Below are 23,450 nucleotides of genomic sequence, written 5' to 3'. Positions count from 1 at the left end.
GATAGCTCTGGCGCAGGAGCGTTTTATATAAGAAATAAGCTGGGTTGTTGAGGTACCTCTCTGAAAATAGTAATATTTTCTTTGTTACATAAATAATGTTTATTTTTATTAATAATTAAATATATATATATTATGTATTAATAAAAATAAACATTATTTATGTAATGAAGAAAATGTTACGATTTCTTGAAAGATGCCTAAACAATCCAGCCTATTTCTAATATAAAACGCTCCTGAGCCAGAGCTATCGGCGGCTCGGGCTCCAGCGGCCGGGCAGTAGTGGGGGAACAGGAGACGTCGTCTCGGAAATTGGCCCGAAATGTGCAACTAATTCCGAGCGCTGAAGTAAAACTATGGGAATACCTAGAACTACACTTTTGTATAAATACAAAGGAAAATTGCCAATTGGGAAAAATGTTGGTCCGACATCATTTTTAACTAAAGATGAAAAAGCTGAAATTGTGAAATGGATTATGCATCTTAGTCAGCGAGGCTTTCCTATTGTAAAAAGTCAATTAATTAATAGTGTGCAATTATTGATAAAAAATTTGGCACGAAATACACCATTCAAGGATGGACGACCTGGACGTCATTGGTACGAATCCTTTCTAAAACGACATCCAGAAGTTACATCAAGAATTTCACAAAATCTTTGTCATAGTCGAGCATCTGTAACAGAAACAGCAATACGAGGATGATTTACAGAAGTAAAGCAACATTTGGAACAACTTAATCTCATCGATATTGATAAATTTCGAATATTTAATTGCGATGAATCAGCATTCTTTCTTTGTCCAAAAGGAGAACGCGTTCTAGTAAAAAAGGGCGATAAAGCCGTATATAATTTTACACAAAATGACGACAAAGAATGTTTGACTGTTCTTTTCATGACAAATGCTAATGGTCAATTGCCTCCTACTATGATTCTATTTCCCTATCAACGAAATCCATATAGTATTTCTTAAAATATACTAAATGGTTGGGGCGTTGGAAAATCTGATAAAAGCTGGATGACAGCGGAAATATTTTTTGAATATATAAGCAATATATTTCATCCATGGTTTTTACAAAATTAGATTCTTCGTCCTGTTATTTTGTATGTTGACGGTCATTGTTCCCATTTAACAATGCCATTATCGCAATTTTGTATTCAAAATGATATCGAATTAATAGCATTATATCCAAATGCTACTCATCTAATGCAACCTTTAGACGTAGCATTTTTTCGTCCATTAAAAACGGCCTGGAAAAAAATGGTGCAAGAATGGCGCACAGAAATGATTTGTCGCTCTTCTTCTTGCATATCAAAGCATATTTACGTGCACGGATGATTCAGATAGATTACCTTTTTAATAATCTTAGGCCAGTATTCATAGTCCGTTCTTATATTTAAGATTGTCTTAAGCACGGACTTATATTCGCTCTCTTCGTCACACATAGATTGTGTCCGACGAAGAGAGCGAATATAAGTTCGTGCTTAAGACGATCTTGAATATAAGAACGGACTATGAATACCGCCCTTACTTGTATTATATATAACCTTCGCATCGAGATACTAATCGAACTGTTAATCTTTGCATCGAGATAACCAATCAGCGACGCGGAAAAGTGTCAACAATAAACTTCGAGACTTTCGATACATTCGAGTATCGATCTTTCGTGCCTTTTTTAAGAGTGAATAACTCGAAAACTAAGCCTTGGACAAAATTTTGTAAAAAAAAAATTGTCTCAGAATTTGTTAAAAAATATGGCATTGCAAGGACATCAGGTTATTTTGAATCACCCTGTATATAATATATTCTGGACCCGATGTTATTTGATTCCTTTAAAAAAATTTCTTAAACCGAATCGTCGTCACGCCTTTTGCCGATGCTAAAATCCGATTGTCTCGCTATAAAACATAACTCAATGTCACTTTGGTAGTTGACACTTATTTTAGTCAATGGAACGGTCGTACGGTTGTAGGGCAACAACCCCACAAACACGGCGTAGGCCTTCAGCCAGAAGAAAAGATTGTGATCGCAAACAATCGTGCATTCAGTGGCACACTTAAGATATTTTTTCCCGAAGGTAGGGGGTTTAAAATTCATACACAAAATGAAACAGAACTGATATATGATTTTGTGGCCTTTATAATATGATCTTAAGGAGGTCCCCATAATTCTCCAAAATTTCATTTTTTCAATAGTTCGAGCGACCAAAAAAAAAAAAACCTATCACAACGGGCTTATAGGAATAATAAAACATAATATACAATAATATACATACACACATATGTCCGCATCTATTGCAACTCACATTTCAAACAAATAATATAAAATATCGGGCTTCAATTTTATTTAAAACATTCGTTTTTGTGCTTTTTTTATCGCAAAGTCTGTTACAAAAATAATTTTTTATTATTTTAATAATTTTTTGCTGTTATTATTTTATTACCAATCTTATTAAAATATACTTTTAAAATATATTCTATATTTATTGTTTCATCGATCAATTTTTACTGCTGGACTTTACTGCCGGGACAAAAAGAACAGTAAATTTCACTGCTGCCAACAGAACTATTTTTACTGGTAGTAACCAAACCTATTCTCGAACACAGCCCAAAAGTCAGGATAATTTTATATTGCACACTAAAAAATATAAAAATGTTACATCGTTTGATAAAAAATACAATTTATTTTTATAGTAGCATAATTATAAATTGATATCAAGTTTTCTTGGTTTTTCTTAAATAATCAGATTAACTGGATTGCTTAAATAATCAGAAAATTTGTTTATATATATACAGGGTGTCCCGTAAAAACCGTAACAACGCTTAGGGGTATATTTCTGAGATAATTCTGAGCAAAAAATCTTAATACCAAAATACTCAGGGTGTAATGGTTTTTGAATTAGAAGCATTTAAAGTTAGCGAATAAGATAGCCTGAAATTTACGCGCTCAGGTGTGTACAACAATGCTTCTAATTCAAAAACCATTAGACCCTGAGTATTTTGGTATTGAGATTTTTTGCTCAGAATTATCTTAGAAATATACCCCTAAGCGTTGTTACGGTCTTTACGAGACACTTTGTATGTATATATATATATATATATATATATATATATATATATATATATATATATATGTGTGGCTGCTAGATGTTTCTTAAGTAACTTATTTAAATCCTTTTACAATATAAATATCTTAAAGTAGATATTATACGTTCGAACAGCAGTATAGCTGGAGAAACTATCATAATTATTTGTGTGCAAGGATATTGGCGTAAATTTTGAATTATTAAAGTTGTGACTATAGTTAATAACAGACAAAAAATACAAATGTTTGAACGCATTTTATTTAACTACAGATTTTTTACTTTTTGCCGTTAAGTTAATAAAAAAATAAGGTATATTAATTAAATTTTGGGGGGAGTTTTAACCCCCTTTCCCCATGGGTGCGCCATTGCGTGCATTCATTTTCGAGCGCAAAAACATCACCGACTTGAAATAGCAATCCTTAAATAACGATGATTTCTTAATCACGTAAAAACAAACAAAAAGTCGAACCGCTTTTTCAACAGCAGATGACAATGGCTTAGTTTACACTGATTGTTTAGTACGCGTACCAAATACTAAATCAGCTTCTTTGATTGGTGTAGATTTTACACTAAACGATTTATACCTATCGGAGAAACAGATTTAGTATTTGGTACGCGTACTAAACAATTGGTGTAAACTAAAGGCCTGTTCTTTATAGCTGAACTGGCTGCGTTAGTTCAGAGTTTATCTTTTTCCCTCCACATTGGAAGGAGAAAGATAAACTCTGAACTAGTGCAGCCAGTTCAGCTATAAAAAACAGACCTTAAGCCACTGATGCTCTACACTTACGGTCTAGGAATTTTTTGCTCTGAATTTTTTAACCAAGAGTCACGCACAGATATTTAAATATGTTGTTCAGAACATACGATATTGACAACGCCTCGTGAGATTCGACAAAGGCAACGATTCGCAATTTACAAACGTCAATGCAGCAGTAAAATAAGAATGCTGTAGAAAAAAAGCGTAGAAATTCTTTCCTTTAACATACAGACATTCGATTTCGTCTACAAACCCCATTTGATCACCTTGATCCCCTGCTGATATCGTTGGTATTTATTGCGCCACCGCATTCGCAACGATTGCATCACTACACATTCTTTTCCTATTCCGTGGCCAAACACATTCGTCCACGTTATACGATTCTACTTCCGTCCGATTTTGTCTTCGAGGAAATTGCCTGCTTTCACGGCGCTCGGAAACAAAGCGAGCAAATCTGTTGATTTGTCAAGGTGTATAAAGCGCGAAATGACGACAGCTGAAGCTACCATGAAGAACCCACGTCAGGGTTATCCATTTGTAATTAATGAAATGCTTTAAAAGACACCTGTGCGACCATCTCTGCCTGTGCACAGGTGGCTACCTAGGCTGCCACGGCGATAAACCTGGGCTCGCTCGTACAGGTGTGCCACACAGGTATGCTAGCACTCTGAATCGGGAATTCATCGCATCATGTGATGAAATCTCGTCACGAAGATTGACTGATGATTCCGTCGCTATCAGCAGACGAAGCTTATTATCGTTTGTTAATGTCTTTTGTCAAAGAAAAAGACTAATAATTCTGACGTTTTAAATAAAATTTATTTTTTAAATTTATATTCCATTATATATGTGTGATTAACCTTTTATAGTTATATATAAAAAATGTTATATACATTTTGAGCATTTGAGCATTTCGTCATCGGAAATTTGATACGCGAAATGTCATTTCTTATCGAAGGTGAAAATAATTCTTTCTTTAAGTGTGCATGTCGTCGATAAGCTACGAGAGCGCTTCGAGAGATTAATGTATATTTATTCTTCCAGAAATCTCTCATCGTTCAAGAGACTTTTTTTTATGAAAAAGGTCCCAAAGTGTATCGCTCGAGGCGCATTCTTCGATCTTCGCTGAAATTTGAGTCCTTCTTCACGACGGTTGTCCGAACAAAACAACGACGAGTTGGACGCAAGTGGTAGAACGCAAGCGATAGAACGAGGTATGTAAGAACGGAAAACAGGCTCCCACGACGCTCATTGTAAAGGAAACCGCGGGTTCTCTTGGAAGCTCTCTTGGTTCGTGTCAGTGACGGCTACGAAATCAGTTCGAGCGTGAACGATACACGTGTGAGATTTAGACTTTCTCACGAAGAACCGGGAAACATTAGAAAGAAATGCAAGTTCTCTTATGACGGAATCGGGCGAATAAAATAGAGAAATAAAACACAACGATAAAATAATATAATAGATTGCAATTCCAATTTCTTCCAAATAATAAATTCGCATTATTTGAAACGAGCCTGAAGGTTTCGTGATGTAATTTTTTAAATTTATCAAAAAATGTTCTGCAAATTAATATTCATCAAATTTGCTTTTATATAAGTCTAATGTACAAATTTTTACGGCTACGTTTCTCCTTACATGACGTATGTTTCGCACAAAGGGTGCACACACCGAGAGTGACAGCTGTGAATAATTAATGCTCTCGATAGGAGCCCCGTGCCGCTCCGATAACGATATACAATGCAAAGCGAGGCGAGTCTCATGCAAGATTCGACCGGTGCGCACTTACAAGAGCTCACACAACTCACATACGGGTGTTTACCACTCTACACATCATATGGCCGACTTATGAATGGTATCTGCACACGTTCCCACGTCACTGAATGAGCCTCACGTCCGTCCGTCCGGCATCATAGTCGCCTCGTATTCCTCGCGTAAATCGTCCAATTCTCGTCTCACATTTCCCCTCCCATATCTTCTTATGTTAGTTCAGTTTCGTTCGAATAGTATAGTATTAAAGAGAGATTTCCGCGATAACGTAGATCTTCCCATAATTATAGAGTATTCTGAAAGTAATAATCACAAAAAGGACGAACTATTCGTTTTTAAGCTGCGAGATATTACAAATAAAATTCCCAATAATTGTTAATCATTAATTAATTATGGACATAGTTCAAGCGTCATAATTACAATGTTTATTGGATAATTATAAATGTTATATGTGCTATTTAAATACTAATTTGAGTGTTTTAACAAACGCGTTTCTATTAATATTCGAAACTTGTCTAATTTTAATCAAATAAGTTAATTTTATTTTATTCTTTAAAAATTGATATTTTTAAATTGTATTCTTCTAATATATTTTTCCTCATTTAGCAACATATCAATCAGTGGATTATGAGATCATAGTATCAAGAAAAATTAATTTTAATAAGCTGCAAGTATCAATGAATCAGTTTTCATATGATTCACATATTTATAATTCTATAAGCATATTTCTGACTGAATTTTATTTTCAGTTCTTTTAACTGCAACTACTCTGGATTATTTCAAGCCGAAACATGACACAATCGACGCATCATCAAATACGTCGGCGAGAAACAGGTGTCAGCTCATAGCCGTTGCTACGGTGGTTGGCTTAGATTGCTGCACTGACAGAGACGCACCGGACGGATGACGATGAACACCTGCACGCCTCCGATTGTGCGTAAGATCGGCGATATTTCCCTCAAAGTCTATCATTCTCTCTCGTGCAACGTATCTCGCTCTGCCCGCGGCGGTTCATCTTGATCCGACATCTCGCGATATCACGGTCGGTCCTCCCACGGCAGCAGAATTTTAAGAATTATCGCCTAATGCACTTGCGTGCGTGCGCGGTAAGGAGAGAAGTCGAGAGAAGGCCTTCGAGAGGTTGGAGAGGCAGCGAGGAAAGAGAAACTACTGCTTAAAATGGAACAAGCAATAATGGCGAGTATACAGAAAACAGAAGAGAAGAAAAGGAAGCGATGGAGACACATCGTCAAGTTCGGCGCGCACGAAGCGGGGACGCACCGCGCTTCGCGCCACGAGAAACACGCGGTCATATTCGCATATATTCGTGTATATTCGTGAGAGAAAAGGGAAGAAAGAAATAGAGGAGAAAGAGAGCAGCGTGTCGGGAGGAGGTACGTTCGCTGTGAACAGGACGGAGACGGGCGCAACGCCTTCGCGAGACGAGGCCGAGCGTGAGCGCGGGGAGAACGGGGTGGGGGGGAGGGGGGACAGTGAGAAAGAGAGAGAGAGGCGTGCAAGTGGTTGGCGGACGAGGACGGGCGGCGAGCAAGCGGCTTGGGGCCACAACGAATCGGAGAAGGACGACGAGATTGGGTTATGTCGGAGGCGCCGTGATTCAACCGAACGCGCAGGTGTGCCACAGACTGGCCGGCGCCTCTCTGGAATGCAATGCGCCCCCCTCTCGTCCCCCCTCGTGCCCTCCTCTCTGTCAGTCGGTCGGGCTGGGTTTCTGGTCTTCTGTCCCCGCTCACCCGGCCGTTCCTCTCCGCGTACCCAACCCCCTAGGGGTCCCCGCGTATCCGTGGTACTGCGACTTCGTCGTCCACCACTACCAATTACGGCACGCAAAGCGCAAGTGCGGGCGCACGGGCGGGCGGACTGGCACGTTTACGCGTTGTACATGTATGCATGTATGTATGCACGCGAGAGATGTGTACGCTCGTATATGCGCCTCGGCGACGCTACGTCACGTCCTCTCACGGCAATCAGTGCAGCTGGCCACCAACGCGTTCCCACGGGGCCAAACCGACCAGGCCAGCTAGCTTCGGTCACCTTTGCACGAGCCTTTTACCTGTCTCTCTCTCTCTCTTTTTCTCTCTCTCTCTTTCACTCGATCTTTCTCTTTTTCTTGATCTTTCTCCCGTTGCTCTACCGCGACGCCGTTCATGCCTCTCCTCCTTGCGAGGAGCGTTCGTTTCCTCTTCTTTTTTTTCCCCCCTCGTCTTTTCTTCTCGTCCGCTCCTTTATATCTTCCCGCTTTGCTTCGTGAAGATTACCCTGTGGCCGCGAGCGATGTTTCAATACCTTCGGGAATCAATACGATATATCTCGAAATAAGGAAGTTTATTAAAAATGTAACCGTGAGGGAAAAGTCGAAGTTGTCAACTTGGTTGGAGGAGTAGCGATCTCTATTTTTTCCTCGCTTCGTTAGAAAGAACATATTTCACGATATGACATGACGTACAAACAATTGCTGCGATCGATCTTTCGTGTCTAGGTTGATTATGGCAATCAGTAGATAGTGGAGAAGAGCGGGAGAAACACAGATCTCGGGAAACAGAGGTACCTTTTGTACTTGACGCTGTTACGTGTCAGACGAAAAGCGGTATCGAATAACTCTCTTGGGTGGCTGGATTTTTTCACGACTCGTCTAGTTTTAGAACACGAGCCGCCGTGACTCGTTGTCGAGAATTACGGCGACAAGGGTTACGGAAGCTGGCTGTAATCGATGAGGGGTGCCATAATCATTATTCGCTCGCATTTTGAAGGATGAAACAACGGGGAGTAATTCTGTACGTTTAATAATTCCGTCATTCGTATACAGATGGATAACCGCGTAACAGTTATCTTCTTTTCACTTTACTCTGACAATTAAAATCTTTTCTTTTTTTTAATATATGTTGAGTGGATGAAAAAAAATTTCCAAAATTGGGTAAAAGTCCAGGACCAGGTGTCTGATTTCTGACGGTATTCCGACTCTACTAGAAGTACTGAACCTTTAATAGAGGTATTCTAGGACATAGAGGAAGGTGAGATAAGACGGACCACGGGGTAAAATGGTCCATTTGCTAGATCTTATTAGTAAGTACCTCTATCTGCTAGATAAACATAAAATTAATTTCCTTTTTAATGCTTTTTAACTGTTTAAAAATTACGTCATTATATCATAAGACTATCGTGAGTTATTTATAAAGAAACGTCAAATTCTTGCAAATAGATCTCGTGATCTAATTTCTTAGTATTACATTTTAAGTGACTAAGATTGCAAAACTTAATATTTTTAAATTTTTCTACAAGTTCTATATTTCTGGTTATTTAGAAGTAATATTTCATCAGTTACATTTAAAAAATAATTTTGATACAGGTAAATAAAAATAAGATAATATTAATGTTGTTATGTGGGGTAAAATGGACCAATTTAAATGGGGTAAAACGGACCAATTTATATATTTGTTCTACTTATATTTTCTATTTATACTTTTTACTTATAGTTTTCTGCTTATATATTTGCTCTGATTTGAGAAATATTTTACATCTCATTTTCTTTTACTGGAAAAAGCTATGAAAAATAAAAAACGCACTGTTAAAAGTAGAAGAAACTTAAAATTTATTGAAAACAATGTCTCCAAATAAAAACAGATTTTATAATAATTATTTATTTTATTTACATGCTTTATTTTTAAATGTTATATTTAATTTAAACGTTAAAAATTATAAAGATTATAATTATTTTAAAGATTTGTGTGTATAATAAAATGATTAATGTTAAATTAATTTCTATTCTTATTCAAAAATATTTAATAAATAATATATAGTTTTGATATTGAGTTGATCAGTTAAATTATTTCTTGGTCCATATTATCTCGGCTTGGTCCATTTTATCCCATGGAATGGTCCATTTTACCCCACCTATGGGGTAAAACGGACCAAAATTAAGTTTTTAAAAATCTTAATAATAATTCAAACTTTTGCAAATTTTGAAAATTTAACATTATTATCTAAAACAGCGCTCGGAATTAGTTGCACATTTCGGGCCGATTCAAGGGACGACGCCTCCTGTTCCCCCACTACCGCCCGGCCGCTGGCGGTCGAGCCGCCGATAGCTCTGGCGCAGGAGCGTTTTATATAAGAAATAGGTTCGGTTGTTGAGACACCTCTCAAAAAATAGTAATATTTTCTTTGCTACACAAATAATGTTTATTTTCATTAATAATTAAATATATATATATTATATATTAATGAAAATAAACATTATTTATGTAATGAAGAAAATGTTACGATTTCCTGAGAGATGCCTAAACAATCCAGCCTATTTCTAATATAAAACGCTTCTGAACCAGAGCTATCGGCGGCTCGGCCGCCAGCGGCCGGGCGGTAATGGGGGGACAGAAGGCGTCGTCTCCAGAATCGGTCCGAAATGTGCAACTAATTCCGAGCGCTGATCTAAAACATTCTACAATTTTTTCATGCTAAATTTCAGTTATATTTTGTCATTAATATAAAAAATTGGCCATTTTCGCTTAGGGGGTCTGTCTTACCCCACCTTCCCCTACCTCTATTATCATTCCCTGATTTTTATGCCTGATCCTTGATGCCGATATTTCGATTAATGCCTCACGTGCTGTGCCATCGCCAGGGACAGATGGAATGGTCAGCAAAATAGTCAAATCTTTCCATGCCAAATACATTTAAATATCTAAAGAAATTCTTCAATATGGAATTTCATACCTGCGCCTACTACAGGAAGAACCCACAGACAACTTATTGTTAGAATACATTCCATCGAGAATTTGCGATTATTTTTTATTGATCTATTTTGCAATGTACTCTTTTCAATCTTTATATATATTTTTATCATAATTAATTTCATCAAAAAGACGTATATATATTTTTTTTTATTTTGAATATATTTTAATATTTATACTATTGAGCACAGAATTTTATTATCAATAATATAAATAATTAAAAATATTTTCTAAATATTTCTAAATAAAATAGAGCTATTTTATATAGTTTAATATACTTAAATATTTTATAGATTATTAAATTATACTTATATAATTTTACCTAAAATTATTTGCTTGCTTATATCATAATCGAGAGAACACACACAATTAGAAATAATTCAATCATACTATAATTTATTTGCAGCAACCTGAAATTTTTTATCTCACGCGTAACATTCTTTATGACATGTAACGCGGCGTGGAATTCTAGACGGCTGCTTCCTGCGAAAGTTGCAAAATAGGCGAATAATGCCGATCCGGTGCTGAGCGGTCTAGATTGCAACGTTGACGACGTAGAACAAACAACAAGGGACACCTCGGAAAAACAGGTCATAACGTTTCTCGCCCTGTTAATGACTCGCCGTCTATGCGCGTGCACGTTGCCGCCTCCGCCGCTTTGAGGACTCCAGAGTATTTTAAAAACGGATGACGAGGTAGTATTTTCGCGGTGCGAACCGCGTTTGAACAGCTGCGCAAATAGTGGATCCGCGCGCGCGCCTCCTCGGTCCGTGATTTCTGTCCCTGAGCTCACGCTCCGCTTTGCCATTTGCAATTTTATCGCCGGGCCCATCGAAAGAGTAAACGTTCGAGCGCGCTCCATCGATGACAATTCCATCGGTTTCCAAATCAAAATGCAATTCAAATCGATTACACCGAGGAGTAGAATGCTAATATTCGCTCACGCTACGTAGATTGAATTTATGTGAAACACTCGCGACGCTACTTTTTTATAATTTATTAATTTTTACTTATGTCGCAACTTTTCGTACGCTTTTTTATGTATAGTTTACGATTTATCAACTATTAATGATAAACAAACGCGTAGAATGGATATTATCTTGACTGACATTCGACTGCGACGCAGTATTTTATATTTTCAACCGGCAGTCAAGTGACGTGGGCTCATTGTGTCTCTAACTATAGTTAAAAAAAAGTCTGAAGAATATTAAAACCGCGTTTCCCGCACAATACCGACGATAATCGGCTTCAATCTTCATACGTCCATTATCGGTCTTTTATCGTCCGTTCAACCCTCCGGAGAGGGGTCGTCTCTCCCCTTTCGAAGCACGCCCCGACAGTACTCGCAATTAGCGCTGTAGCATTCTATTGAACGAAAAGAAGATTATTCGTAGGAAGGCGAGCGGATAATGAGAAAGATGGCACGAGATGAGCGTGTTGAAACGAGGGAAAGAGTGCGCACGAGATGCGGCGAGGAGCGTGAGCGTATAGTTATAGCCACCACCTCTCTCTCCCCCGCCTTCTCCGTCCTCCCCTCCCTCTGCCCTCCCCGCGCGCCCGTCCCTCGCCTCTTCCTGATACGATGTTACACTCTTGTAAGCAGTCGAGGATCGGGAGATTCGCCCCACAGCTAACACGTGCAAGGCGCACGTGCACTTCGAGAGACCGGCCGACCACTCTAGCCGCTGGCGCACAATCATCGGATGCCAAGATACACTCCACGGAATAATTTTCGACGAGGGCACTCCTATGTCTCTTCCTTCGTCCCTCTTCCTCCCGGCCGAGCCGGGCGAAATCGGAAAAAAAATCCGCCGCGAAGGAGAACGGGTATGCCCGCGCCTCCTTCGTCATCGATTCGAAAGCGACCGCGATAAATAATCGTGCGTGCCCTTCGCGCGTCCGTTGAAAACAGTCCCGAGCGACGGGGGCAAACACGAATCCGGTTCTCGCCGGATGAATTTCAGAAATGATTTCCATCGCGCGGAGACACAAAAATTGCCGCCGTGATAATCTTTTTTTTTTTTTTTAACGTAACTTCTTTCCGATCGCGAATCAATCTGTCGGGACTCATTCTTTGCAGCGTATTTCGTAACATGTGTATTAAAAAAAAAAAAAAGAAGAAAAGTCTCGAAGTCAGCTTATCGCATCGCAGTTCTTGTTAAATTGTCGAAGCGCTGTTCGACTTTCTTCAGTTTCGAATGTGATTGCATCATAACTGGAAAATCATTTCTACTTATCTAATCTTATATAAGTCGTCTTGATTGATCGACAATCGAGATAATCGTGTTTTGAGTAAGCAATGTGTTTACGATTCTACGTACAGCTGCACCGACAAGGATATATATATAAGTTGATAAACACAGCGGTAAATCGGTCAGGCAGTAAGAAAGTAATAACCGTAACCAAAAATTTCCAGGATTAAGTTATCTATCTTATCACTTGTTTGTATCTAATATAATAATAATTATTTCGACGAAATAGTTGATAAAATATTATTATGTACGCGAGGACCTCTCGTTTTGTCGCGCGATTTACACACGGCAAGATCACAGGTCGACATACGTTTCATTCGAGCGGAGCGACGTAGGATTCAGTGACGCACTCAGTTTTGGGGGTTAAATCCCCCGGCCCCCCCCCCCCACAAATTTAATTAATATCTTATTTTTTTATTAACTTCACAGCAAAAAGTATCATCAAAAATCTGTAGTTAAATAAAATGTGTTCAAACATTAGTATTTTTTGTCTGTTATTAAGTATAGTCACAATTTTAATAATTCAAAATTCACGCCAATATCCTTGCACACAAATAATTATGATAGCTTTTCCAGCTATACTGCTGTTCGAACGTATATAATATCTACTTTAAGATATTCATATTGTGAAAAGATTTAAATAAGTTACTTAAGAAACATCTAGCAGCGATATATAAACAAATTTTCTGATTATTTAAGCAATCTAGTTAATCTGATTATTTAAGAAAAACCAAGAAAACTCGATATCAATTTATAATTATGTTACTATAAAAATAAATTGTATTTTTTATTAAACGATGTAACATTTTTATATTTTTTAGTGTGCAATATAAAATTATCCTGACTTTTGGTCATACTGTTTCATTTTGTGTGTGAATTTTAAACCCCCACCCCGAAAAAATATCCTGAGTGCGCCACTGGTAGGATTAATATGTAAAAGCGCGGTCCGCGGGTTAAATCGAGCCCGCGTTATGCATTCTAGGGGTTAACTCGAGTCGCGCGGCGGCGGCTACTTCACAATTTTCTACGCGACGCACGCACGGCGGCGCTCCGCAAATTTATTCGTAAGAGTGTACGACATGCGCGCGCGCGCACGAGGTGAGCATCTACCACCTATGCAGGCTATCTCATGAACGGATACGATGCAGCAGGAAGCGCACGATTACCGGACTCACTCCGATGCATTCCCGGCGCTGCATGTGCGGCAGCTGTGCTAGGAGATGCGCCGCGGTTTCCATCCCGGTCGCGCAATCTCCCGTCGGCCCGATTTCGAGAAGCGGCAGAATGAGACGGCGCTAATTATAGGTGCGTCGCTTTTTCCGCGCGCGTCTCTCACGATAAACGCACAGCTCTGTACCGATGGCCGCTGATACATCCAGTTCGATACGGCAATTTACGACAAAAAAAATGAATATTTTCTACCCAAAAGATTAAAACATTTTCGTTGAAAGAGCTTCGAGACTCTCGAAACGTCGATGGTTCTCAAATTACAATCAAATGGGAAAGTTTTCGCCGCTTTGTTGTCGATAATTAGCTTTTTTCCAATTAGTATACATTTGTATTAATCGCATATTCATCTTACAGACAGCGGGGCTTCAGAATCCACGATCCAGAGATCGTTATTCGAAATTCGAAGTTGTAGATCCAAGATCGAAGCTTCAAGCTCTGCAAGATCGTGTAGAAGCGTTGCGCGTCAACTTATTTGTTCGGTAAGTACCGTACCTAGAGCAGCCACAAAAATACGACATTCTTTCGCAACACATTTCCCCAGCGGTCCGCTAATATACGCAACGTGTTCTTTTCTCGCGTCAACAGCGGCGATAAGGATAAAAAGAGGCGAGTCATACACCTACCGTCGGCGCGGCAAAAAGATGGCTGTTCACGGATATTATCGCGGCGATCGTTATTCAGAACGGCGGCACGACAACGGCGACATGCCTGCTGCATAATTTTGCGGCGTGGTTGTTGACGAGGTACCTTCTCTTTCCTTCCTTTTTTTTCCTCTCTTTCTCTCTCTGCCTGTTGGAGGAGAAGCGCGCGTGAAACAATCTCGTGGAAAATTACAGGGAGTAAAACCGAACGTGCGAGAAGAGAGAGAGAGAGAGAGAGAGAGAGAGAGAGAGAAAGAAAGAAAGAAAGAAAGAGAGACGCCCGCGTGAGACTCGGCGGGCAGGCACTTGTGCGGTTACATACCTGAGCAACCGGATCTCATTGACTCCTTGACCCCCGTGTTTAAGAAACGACGTTCCCTTGACCCGGGGAATAAATAAACTGAGGAAACCGCGCAGCGCCACGGTGTGCTCTCACGGGAATACTTGCCGATACTTTTCATTGAGAATCCCCGGAGCACGCCGAGCCGGCTTTAACACCGCATCATCGATGAGACCGCTCAATTAGTGGCGGAAACACTGGCTCTCATCGCTGACGTCGCAAGGTGATTAGCTCGACCTCACGCATCCCGTGACTTCCTACATTTCGTTACGTTCCTGGTATATTCGTGTTCGATGACATCCATTTTGGATTTCCCACGCGCTTGCTTTTATGACAAAAGGTACAATTTGAACTAAAAAGATATTGGTATGCGCTCGATTTTTGTCGTGATTCTTAGAACTTGATTAGCCGTCGCTAAAGCAAAGCTATTTTTTTTAACACTCCCATCGCTCATGTATGCACGTGTGCATGTGTGGATTATTTGTTCTAAAAACAGATATTTCTTCTATCGCATCATCTATCTTTCGCTCGTATTGTTCAGCGAAGAAAAATTTTGATGATGTTATCGTGATGCACGCAGGTGCTTGGAGCTAATAGCGAAAGGCAACTTTGAGTTGTTGGCTGAGCATCACGTGTTACACAAGCCTATCGTCAAGAATCCGATTTGCGTGAATCACCAAAGGAAATGACTCGGCCAGATTGCCCGCCCAGGTATTGGTTCCGTTCGCCTGTACTCATCTTGCACTCGAGCGGATTGTCTGCAATCGTCTACGCAGTTAAGAGAAACGCCTTATCGTCGGCGTACGCGATGATAAGTCGCGGTCTTATTGTTATCAATGCGCTCTCGGTTCAGGCGCACCGAAAAGATTTACCGAGATAACCGACGTTTGATTGGCCAAGTTTGATTATCGACGTCCGGCATCGTCTTCTTGAGTCACTTCCACGTATCTGATAAGGGAGTTTATCACTCGCAAGAGCCAATCGTGAGAAATTGGTCTCTGCGCGTTGAATATTGTATCTTCATCCACGATCTAGAAATAAGTTTCACACGCGTCGAATGTGTGAATGAGCATGAAATTATATAATCCGTGCGAAGAGAGACTTCTTTTCGTCAAAAATTCTCTTTTTTGTTTTATTATTCAAATATGCTTATAATAATACATAATATAATAATATAATTTGCTCATATCAATAGAAAGAACGCGATAAACGATACAGTTCCAATTACTTTGATATTATTTAGGAAAGATGCGTACAAATCAATGTCAGTTAAAGTTAAAGAGGTAAATCCTTTTTTTATATCTTCATACGCACAAAAGTGGAATAAAATATCCCATACGATAAATTATTTATCTCTTTAATTTGAGAGAAAAATCGAGTAGATAAAAATGAGATATATCTGAAGAAAATTAATGTGAGAAAAGCGTTATTTCTGAAGCTCCCGGCTTGTACAATTTTATTTTCCCACGGGAATAGATTTTTCCGAGAAAAGGAAGGTGCAGTCATCTACTGGCTCGGAACATACGATGCGTGATTACACCGAACCGCCGTTTAATCCAGGGATTCGCTTATTTATGACCACGGATGTACACGTCAAGATAAGATCCGCACTTTAGGAAAACCGAGCGTCTCCTCTCATTCCGGACTATTTAATCCAATGATTTGATGATTGATAGCCGCTCGGAAACCGAGCCGGTAAACTGTCGCGCAGCTGCGACGTGAATCGCGCGAGCAGTTGACAATGATTCCGCGCGTCCACCCCGCTGCCCTCAATTGTTTCATAGACCGCTCGTTTCCTCGGGCGAATGCTGAGGCGGAGCTCGTCGACGTCGCCTGAAAATTCTACGAAGCGTGTCGCCGCTATTCCGGTCGCAAAAGTCTTTCTCTCTCTCTTTTACTTCTTCTATCGAGCGGTCACGTCTCTTTTTTTTTTTTTATTTAACTCGTAGCGCCGGACACCGGGTGAGTTCTTGTGTCTCCGACCGGTAACAAGACTCCGCACGAAGTCACGGAATGCGTATGTGCGCGAGCATACGTGTACATACGTGCACACGTAATGAGCCGACCGAGACGGAAGATACAAAAATACGATAATAATCGCGACGACGCCGTCGCCTCGGGCGGAGTACTCGCTAGAGAGATTAAGCTGTCTGACACGAATTTTTGTACCGCGGTCCACAAAAAAAGCGAACGGATATACGCGGCATGGCTCTTTAGAATTGTCACAAAGAACGGCAGTCGGGTCAATGATTTAAAGAAAAAAAGCCCTTTTCAAAATGACTGATTCAAGATTCGGTAGAATCACGACGCCGCTTTGCGCGGAATAATATCGCTCGCTCGCCGCCTCGAATGATTTTTACGCAACGGACCGAATGAAGAAAAAGCGATCAGCCGTTTTAGAAAGTGCATCATCCCAAAGTTCGTATTATTCTGCGGAAAATAGCAACTTTCCATTCGAAAATCGAGACGGGCGCGCCCGCGATGCACGATGATTTCAGTGTAATTGCAATCTCGAAGCGTCTGTAAACAAGGGCGCCTGGGATTTATTCGCGCAACGTTTGCCGCTACAGAAAATTGCAGCCGGAATCATGGTGTACAGGTTAGCGAACGACCGTCGTCGTACGTCGAACGCTTATAATCAGACGCTTGGTGGTCGGCGGCAGCCTGTTACGGCGTCGGTGACGACGATTTCGTAGTAGTAGTAGTAGCCATCACGGCTAGTGGCTGGCGCCGCCGGACGTTCAACAATGGTCGCGTCCCTCTTTCCCTTCGCCCCTTTTACACTCCCTGCGACGCCGCCAGTCTGCACTGCCACCGTGGCAGTCGTCAAACACCCCCGACTTCGAATTGCCGCTTGCAAATATCACGCCGAGTCCGAGTCTTTTTGCTCAACGTATCAATTTTACTCTATGATTATTTTCGTTAGCGATTGTAAGATGATTGTATCGATTTTCATTCAGTTGTTCTCTGCATATTTTTTTGGTATAAAAATAATGCAGAATAATTTTACAACTACGTGTTAAATTGATCGGAAGCTCCTTCGGATCGTTCGATAAAAATAAATGTGAAAATCCAGAGGAACTTTCTTATCAATGCGCTTTGAATAAAAAGATAACTTATCGTCGATGTGAATCTCGTAATATAAGGTTCACCTTTGACCTAAATAAACGGAATCTATCGCCAATGTCGGACTTTACTGCGATGAAAGAAGAGTTTTTGAAGCTACCTTTCTTCGGGTTCTCATTCTTTCTCTTTTATAACTTTGAAATCCTATTTTTATAACATGTGCAGCTGTGTCGAAAGTGAAGGAGAATCTCTAATGAAATTCAAATTAACGCAATCTTACTGAAGGATTTTATATTAAGGGGATTCCAAAGTGGTCTGTTTTACCTATTTCTTTCAAATACACTATACTTTTTTTTGGCTGTGTAGAATGAAAAGTCCTTTTCTGTAAGTAAAGTACATTTTCTAATACACTACGGACGGTCGATTTGAAAGGATTTTTCAAGCCACGCAGCCAAAAAAAACGAATTTTACGAAAAGTAGAAAATAAAACAAAGACGTATCTGTTTTACCTTCTACTTTTCGTAAAATTCGTTTTTTTTGGCTGCGTGGCTTCAAAAATTCTTTCAAATCGACCGTTCGTAGTATATAGCATAAGTATGTACTTTACTTACAGAAGAGGACTTTTCATTCTACACAGCCAAAAAAAAGTATAGTGTATTTGAAAAAAATAGGTAAAACAGACCACTTTAGGATCCCCTTAAAACGAAAGAGAATTGATACATTTTGTACGATCGAATTGGACGTGAAATAGTAACGGTCGGATTCGTACGTTACTCGAAGCCATTGCTACTTCACTCGGGCAGCGATTGCGCCGTACAAACGGTGGTAGGGTCGTCGGGATGCGTGCGGGGAGACTCGGCAGGCATCAGCTATAAAAAGACGCAGGTGAGGGGCGAGGCTAGTTGGCTTCGATCCGTCGAGCGACGCGTATGGTTTGTGGAGTCAGTTTTGCTATCAGTTCGCTCTACGCTCGTACGCAGTGATCGTGTCAGTTCTTGACACTCGGCACATAGTCATCCGCTCGAAGGATGCGGCTGGCTAGTGAGACGAACTCGTGATACACAATAGTTCGTCGGACAAACGTGTGTGACAACGGCGCGTGATTTGAGATCGGGAAACAAACGGAACGAAGCTTGACACTGTTGAATTTGACGAAGAGACGACGAGATTCCTGTGCATCCTTCGGTCGTGCGTTTACGCCACTGTGTTTCGACAAGAGCTCCTGACGATCGATAAACACAACGCGCGCGCGTGTGTGCATGTGTGAGTGTGTGTGCGTGCGCGTGTCCGTCGTCGACAATCACGCAGCGTGTTTGGCGTCGAGGAAGGCGTCGAGAGAGAAAAAGAGCGCCCGGATTGATCGACTCGGCCGTCCGTAAGAGGTTGGTCGACCGCCGCCGCTAGTCATGAAGGCGATGGTTGTGAGTCCCGTGGGTGGCCGAGTGCCGTCCAATCATCGCGGTGTCCTGCACAACGGTCTGGGGATCGGCGGCACCAGGCGCGACCTCGAGGCCGAGGAGGTGGCCGCCTACCTGACGAAGCTGCGCTCCCTCGTGCCGGACATGCCGCGCAAACGGAAGCTGTCGAAGCTCGAGGTGATCCAGAGGGTGATCGAGTACATCTGCGACCTGCAGACCGCGCTGGAAGAGACGAACGCCGTGCACCAGGACGCGAAGACGACGACGACGCAGTCGAGACAACCTCTGCAGTCTCTGCTGAACACCGCCGCGACAACGACCACCTCAACAGTCGCGACGACGACGACGACGACGATGTCGCCCGCGGCGACGGTCGCCGAGCGGTGACCTGCCGGTCGGATCCACTAAGGTACAGGTCGCATCGGAGTCATCCTCGTGGACTAACGACAGATCGTCCTGCTCATCTCGGAAGAGCGCTCCTCGGACGCCTCGTCACGTGCAACCCGGCCGCCGATTCAACCCTCCCCCCCTTCCCCGACTTGAGCGGCGAGAGATGTTAAATCGTCCCGGAAGAAGAGACACGATGAACCATCCGAGGACGCACCTGCACAACCTGAAGAGAGACCGCGGCGATGACGAAGCGGGACACGGATAGAAAGAACGAGCCCGGTTTTCAAGCTCTTCTCCTTGCCCCTCCGCGAAGGGAAATTGTAAATACTCTTGTATATAAATTCTCATCGCATTCCTCACAAGATCTCTTTTTCATTTTACATTAAATCATAAGCAAACTGGCCGTCATCCCCCCCCCCCCCTTCTTACTTTTTTCCTTCGAGAACTTGACGATTCCGATTCTTTTAACCGAGCGCGTGATGTCTCAACCGACCATATCACACTTATTTTCAGTTTTGCAATTAATGGAAGGCGATGCGCAATTTATGACTAGCGTCCATTCAGCAGCGAGACACTTCGAGCGCGGTGATCGTTTATGATTGAACTCACGTTGAAACCAGAAGCGGTAATCCGTTCCCCGCTGATTTCCATCGCGAAATGCGATATCACCCGGAGATTCCGAGCTCTCTTCAAAACATTTGTTACATTAGCGCCCCGCCCAAACTGGTCGCCGCCGATCGATCGCCTTTTCTTGCACGTCCTCTCTTGGGAAAAGCGTTTCGCCGTCGCGCGCTCGTCGAACTTGCGTTCTCGAGCGATTTGTAGATAGCGAGAAATTTCTTTCGTGGAACCGAAATGGATGTAACGGTCTTGCGAGTTCAGGCTTCGACGCTCCGAGACACGCAAGAGTGACATTCGCGTTTTTAATGCGTGACAATCGGCTCGCTACGGTTTGCACAAGCGTGCGAGAACTGAATTCGCCGGAGATTACAGCTGTTTAGCCCTCGGCTCTCATGTAAGACTTCACGTTCCACCGTATTGCTGGTATTTCTTTCTTTTTGATTATTATATAATTATTATATCGTTGTTATAGCTCCTTATATTATAATTTAGTGAAAAGATAATTCGCCCTCCTCAACTCGCGTAAATATTGTATATTTGTGAAGACTGAAAGGCTGTAAGTAAATCATTTGCGTGGGCGTACTGCACTCGCACACATGAAATAAATGCAAACTGTGTCTAAGAATTATTTTCGTGTATCTATTTTTTTTTGTGCAAACCGGGTGAACAAAATACATCTCCCATGGCATATCCTATTATTCACGTATGCATGTAAGCAGGAAATTCGATTTATATTTTTCGCGACGAATGGCGAAAAATGATGACCGTTCTCAATATTTACAAAACAAGGTATTTTTCAACAATATCTAATATTTTGCTAATAATTCTGATCATAATCAATCTGTAAACAAAGATGCTTGTTATATAAAAAAAAAATAAAATGTGTTTCACAATTTAAATTCAATAAATTTACGTGATCAGATTCTTCATAATCGGTAAATATCGAATGCCGTTACGATTTGTTGTTCCCTACAAACTAAAATCGGAATATTTTCATTTCCACAAGCGGGACTGAAGTAAATATCAGGTAAGAGCTCTGGCAGCCGTGCTTCCTGTACCGTCCGGGGCCATAAATCCGCGAGGATTCACGGTATCGGGAGCGGAAGGAGGGCGGCGGAGGGGTTTGAGGGGGATTAAATAGGCGCACGTGCGTGCAACAATCTACGCACACGTGCGAGGAGGGGCCCGACGGTTTCGTTCGCCGTCGCCATCGGTCTCGTCGGAAGGCGAAGGATGTGTGTGCGAACTGTGCAAGGGCGGCGTGTCGTTCCGGTGGGGTGTAGGAGTTCGCAAAGTCCGTATTGATCGTCTTCTGGCGCGGGTCACGTGCGCGTTCCTGGGAACGCTCGATCCGGACTATACCCACGGGAACTGACTCCAACCCCGTGTCCTTTGACATTCTCTCTTTCTCTCCTCCTTTCTCCCCCACCCTTTGCTCGCCCGTCTCCACTTTACGTTCCCCCTATTCGAGCGAGATAGAGAGTGAATGAAGGGATGCATTTATTACCTCTTTGAGCAATCCTCTAAAAGCATTCACTAATAACATCAAGGTACATTAATCCTTTTGTACGGGAAATTGCTGTTTTATTGTTAATATTATTATATCTTGGATGCAATATGCTTCGTGTTGCTTTTTTTAGTTTGAAAAACAAAGTGTGAAATATTCTGTTTAGAAGAGATAAAAGTTTTGTTTTATTAGATTAGAAGTATTTTATGAAAAGCGAGAAGATAGATTATTTTTGATTCTGTCTTTATGAAAGAAGAATTACGATTAATCAGATTGCTGTGAATCGATCATCGCTTTTTTCAAAGTTTATTCCTATGCCAATAAAATGTAACAAAGTTGATAAAACCAAGCGATCGCGATTGAAGACTCTTGTGGTTACATTTATTTCATCGCCTGAAAAATATTAAAGTAAGATTTAATTTCACAGATTTCACTTACCAGAAACCGCAGATTAGCGCTTATCTCCAGACACGAATACGTGGTTCCACGTTCAAATTTCCTGTGATAAATAGGCATGCCGTATATTTTAACAAGAAATACCCAACACCTTCTTCGATTTCCAATGTTCGTAATTGACAGTGATGTAACATAGGGCGAAAATTTTCCGTTCAACACAAGGATGAAGGACTACTCGGTGTCGAATAACAATTGGCGATGTCGAACACCGATAATAAAGGCTGACTCACTACCAGGATCATTCCGTCCTTGTTTCGGCACGTGCGGCCATCAGACGTGAGGGATTACGTCCCTACGACGGTCGGCATGAGAAATATAGCGATATCTTGTGTGAAGAGTCCATTCTCCGGTTTTATTCTTTCCAGCCATTTAACACAAAGCAAATATTTACGGCAAATCTTAGTTAAGCCTATATTTATATAAAAAAAAAATGTTTCATATCAATTCTTCTGATAACCGCACTCTCAGCGCGATTCTGAAACTTAATCAACCTTGAGCAAAATTAATACTTGTCGATAGCTAACTGTACAGAAAATACAGGAAGATATTATCGATATAAAAAATTAATCACTATGATTACTTCAGAAAGAAATTCTAACTTAAAAGTTAGAATTTCTTGATTTACGATGACAAAGGAGAGACGATCTGTGTTTAAAATAATTATGGCACGTCCCTGATGGAAATATTTTGCTGAAAGTACTATGAAATCAATGAAAAGTAACATGAAAGTTTTTGAAAACCCTAATGGAAATATTTTGCTGAAAGTACTATGAAATCAATGAAAAGTAAAATAAAAGTTTTCGAAAAATTACTGAATATATTTCAAAATAAATCATAATTTTCTGTATGAAAATTTAATGTAATACTATAAAATATAAGGAAAGTTAAAATATACTGCTGAAAAGTAATGAGTTTTGAAATAATTATCATTATGAAATTTACTGAATTAAACTGAAAACTGTTACTTTTTAATGAAAAATTGCTGAAATATTTATAAAATTAATTAATAGAGTCAATTGAGAGAAATTTTCAAATATATTTCAGCAAAATTTCGTTAAATTTTCAGAAAAATATTTCCATCAGGGGTAAACTGAATTTAAAATTAATATTTCAAATAAACGTTGTCGATTTATGCCATTTGTACTATCATTGCATTATTACAAATATTTTATATGA

General features: G+C 40.6%; 1 protein-coding gene and 1 pseudogene across 1 annotated transcript; both read left to right on the top strand.

Moving 5' to 3' along the window:
- Positions 1-201: 201 nt before the first annotated feature.
- LOC136998935 (uncharacterized) lies at positions 202-2,160 on the top strand (annotated as a pseudogene).
- A 16,478-nt stretch (positions 2,161-18,638) lies between these two features.
- Positions 18,639-20,939, top strand: emc (Basic helix-loop-helix domain-containing extra-macrochaetae). Its single transcript, XM_012366235.2, has one exon. It carries the CDS (start codon positions 19,289-19,291, stop codon positions 19,685-19,687), a length of 399 nt encoding a protein of 132 aa, XP_012221658.1. The 5' UTR covers positions 18,639-19,288; the 3' UTR covers positions 19,688-20,939.
- The last annotated feature ends 2,511 nt before the right edge of the window (positions 20,940-23,450 follow it).

Source organism: Linepithema humile, chromosome 3 (assembly GCF_040581485.1).
Source record: "Linepithema humile isolate Giens D197 chromosome 3, Lhum_UNIL_v1.0, whole genome shotgun sequence".
NCBI lineage: Eukaryota > Metazoa > Arthropoda > Insecta > Hymenoptera > Formicidae > Linepithema > Linepithema humile.
The sequence above is the reverse complement of the archived record's forward strand: the minus strand, read 5'-3'. Positions and strand labels throughout refer to the sequence as shown.

What these genes read in the sequence shown, in the direction of transcription:
- emc (XM_012366235.2), top strand. Translation starts at nt 19,289, where the DNA reads ATGAAGGCGATGGTTGTGAGTCCCGTGGGTGGCCGAGTGCCGTCCAAT.